The sequence below is a fragment of the Myotis davidii genome, unplaced genomic scaffold (assembly GCF_000327345.1).
Source record: "Myotis davidii unplaced genomic scaffold, ASM32734v1 scaffold394, whole genome shotgun sequence".
Taxonomy (NCBI): domain Eukaryota; kingdom Metazoa; phylum Chordata; class Mammalia; order Chiroptera; family Vespertilionidae; genus Myotis; species Myotis davidii.
This window is the reverse complement of record NW_006287548.1, coordinates 2,160,298-2,163,053: the sequence shown is the minus strand read 5'-3', so window position 1 is coordinate 2,163,053 and position 2,756 is coordinate 2,160,298. Positions and strand designations below refer to the sequence as shown.

The following is a 2,756-nucleotide window of genomic DNA, read 5'->3' as shown; positions in this document are numbered from 1 at the left end:
AAATGACGCAGGGCGGCGAGGGGCCGGGGAGGGGGCGCGCTGCGGAGAGCGCGGAGGCAGGTGGCGGAGCGGGAGTGGGTCCCGTCCTCTGTCGCACACACGTACCCACTCCATCCACACGGCGCCGGGCGGGGGGAGGAGGGGACATTTGTGCGAACATCTGGGGTAGAAGATGGCCCCTGAGTCTTCACGACCCCTCCCGCTCTGCACAGCACACAGAATCTGAAGTTGTGTGTGTGTGTGTGTGTGTGTGTGTGTGCGCGCGCGCGCGTGTGTGTGCCGGGGTGCGCACCAGTGTCCGCGCACTCGCACACCGGGTCTACCAGCGACCGTGCCTGAATACACAATATACCGTGGGCATCCTCACCGCGCGCGGGAGCGTGCACACACACACACACACACACACAGCGAATCACACAAACATACATAATTTATGCAGCCTTCAGGTCTGTGGGAGGTAATTTCATTTCACATCAAACTGGGAATTTGGAAGCAAGGCAAGAAGGAATGGGGAGGCACAGGAGACCTCCCCAAGTGGGACCTGCACTCATCTCCTTGATAGGGTTTGCAGCTGCCCTGAGATCAGTCATAGCAGAGCAGGCGCAGCAAACAGGAGGGTTTGGATAGGAAGGGCAATGCCGAATCTTCTTCCCCCTCAAATAAACAGTCGAGCTTAAAGGGGGGCGTGTGCATGTGTTAGGAGCGATAACCAACTTCCCCATCCGTCAAAGCAGGCCCCACGCTGGCCCCACCAGCCCTGGTGATGGGAGGAGGTGCCCAGGAGCCTGCCAGGGGTGAGCCCGGTACTGCAGCCAGAGCCTTGGAAGTGCCGCTGGGTGAGGGGACGCCAGGAAGGCTTTTCCTCCTTTCTCTTTCTCCTCTTTCCCCATAGATGGTTTCCTCATTCTCAATCACCTGTAGCAGCTCCAAGAGTTCAGTCAGAACCCAGACACTGTTCTCAGAGGGGAGAGAGGCTCACCCTGGAGAGTGGTGTGAGGGAGGAAGAACAAGCCCCACCATATTCCCTGACTCCAGAGATCCCTGTTCAGGGAGTGTACCCCTTGACCCCTTACCAACCCCCCCTCCACACACACACTGGCCCTAGACCTTCGGGGCCTTCGGGTGCTTATCTCTGCACTCAGTCTACACACCCTTTTTGGCAGTGGTTTTGAGAACAAATTCCACTCAAAAGTTTCTAACCACTTCACAAGAGAGACCTTGGAGGACCACGCAGTTTGTTTTTATCTAATAATATTTTTTAAAAGAACACGATTTACTTTCCCAGAAAACACGTGGATGCAGGAAGGAGAGGAGGATCGATGGACCATTTGGATGGGCCAGCAGCACCCAGCCCCAAGCCCCCGGCTCTGCGGAAAGCCCCATCGGCCGAGCCCTGCGATTTTGAGGCGGATCCGCACATTCTGCAAAGAACCCACAGCACTGGGAAACAACTAGATTCTTGCCTTTCCCAAGCCCTTCAGTTAACATTGCTCAACGCAGCTCCGTGGAGGGAATGCACATGATTTATATTCCGCTGGCTAGGTTGAAGAAACTCCAGGGAGATGTGCTCTGCTTCAAGAAAGGGGAAAAAAATCCCAAAAACTGTAATGCAGAAAGGCTTTGTAGTATTTTTAAACCTTTGATTCAGTCCATATGTGACATCTGAACACCGCCAAATTCTGTCTATGTTTCAACACACACACACACACACACACACACTCCTCGCAGGAGAATGAAGTTGGGTTTTAGCAGCAGCAGTGGTGGTGGTGGTGGTGGTGGTGGTGGTGGTGTAAGGTAGGGAGGGCTGACTGGGATGGCTCTTTAAATTATTCAGTATTAAGGATGCCTCCTTCTATGCCATTCCGTGTGCCCCCCTCCCTGCCTTAGCAGTTACTTTTAAAGGGGAAGTATGTTGAGATGAATAGAAAAAAAAAACTTTCAGGGGCTTACCTGGTTGGCCTCTCACTCCGCGTCCTGAAAAGTAGAGAGCTAAGAAAACCCAGGTGAGAGGAAACATATCCATTTTGGAGAAAGAGGCTCTCTCCAGGGCTGGATGTGTGGGTTTCTTGTATAATTGTAAGTCTTTGTGTTTTTCTCGCCCTTGTGGTCTTCCTCACAGTGTCTTCTGCGGAGGATTCTAATGGTCAGCGCCTCCCTCCTGGGCCCCGGCGGCCCGTCTTCACCTTTATCCTTGCTGGATCCCCACCTCACCGGGAGGAGGGTCGGTCGCTCTTGAAAACAGCCAAGAGGGAGCAAGCCGGGAAGAGGGGACGGTTCTCTTCTCTGAGACACAAAACGGATCTATGTCCTCTCCAGTTCCTCAAAGTATCATTTCCTTTATCCTACAACATCACGAGTATTTCCCGAAAGCCAAGCGTAAAAAAAAATTATAATAAAAATAAAAGCCAAGACTTGCCGTAGGCATCACACGGCCCCAGGCAGCTGTGTGATCTCAGAGGCGTAAACGGACACACATCCCCCGGCACCCGGGACCCACGAGAGGGCGGAGGCACCCACCGCCGGACAGCCCGGGTGGGAGGCGGCCGCCCGGCTCCAGCCCTCGCCGGGCTCCCCTAGCGGGATCCTCCCCCAACTCTCGCCCAGCGCCTCGCCGAGTGTCTGCGCGTCTGAAGATGTGCTGGGGGCGGGCTGCGGGCTGCCGCCTCGCTCGCGATCTCTGCTTCCCCTCGGGCTCCCCCCTGCCTTTTCAGGCAGAGCAGCATGTGGATGTCAGAGCCGCGGCACAGCTATCCGAT

General features: G+C 55.2%; 1 protein-coding gene across 4 annotated transcripts in view; it reads right to left on the bottom strand.

The window, feature by feature from the left end:
• Positions 1 to 2,588, bottom strand: part of NRP2 (neuropilin 2) — a 124,214-nt gene extending 121,626 nt beyond the window's left edge. For all 4 annotated transcript variants that reach the window (XM_006759410.2, XM_006759411.2, XM_006759412.1 and 1 more), the window contains exon 1: positions 1,951 to 2,588. In XM_006759410.2, coding sequence (XP_006759473.1) covers positions 1,951 to 2,023 — 73 coding nt within the window. In that variant the 5' untranslated portion in view covers positions 2,024 to 2,588. The remainder of the gene's footprint in view (positions 1 to 1,950) is intronic.
• Positions 2,589 to 2,756: the final 168 nt, after the last annotated feature.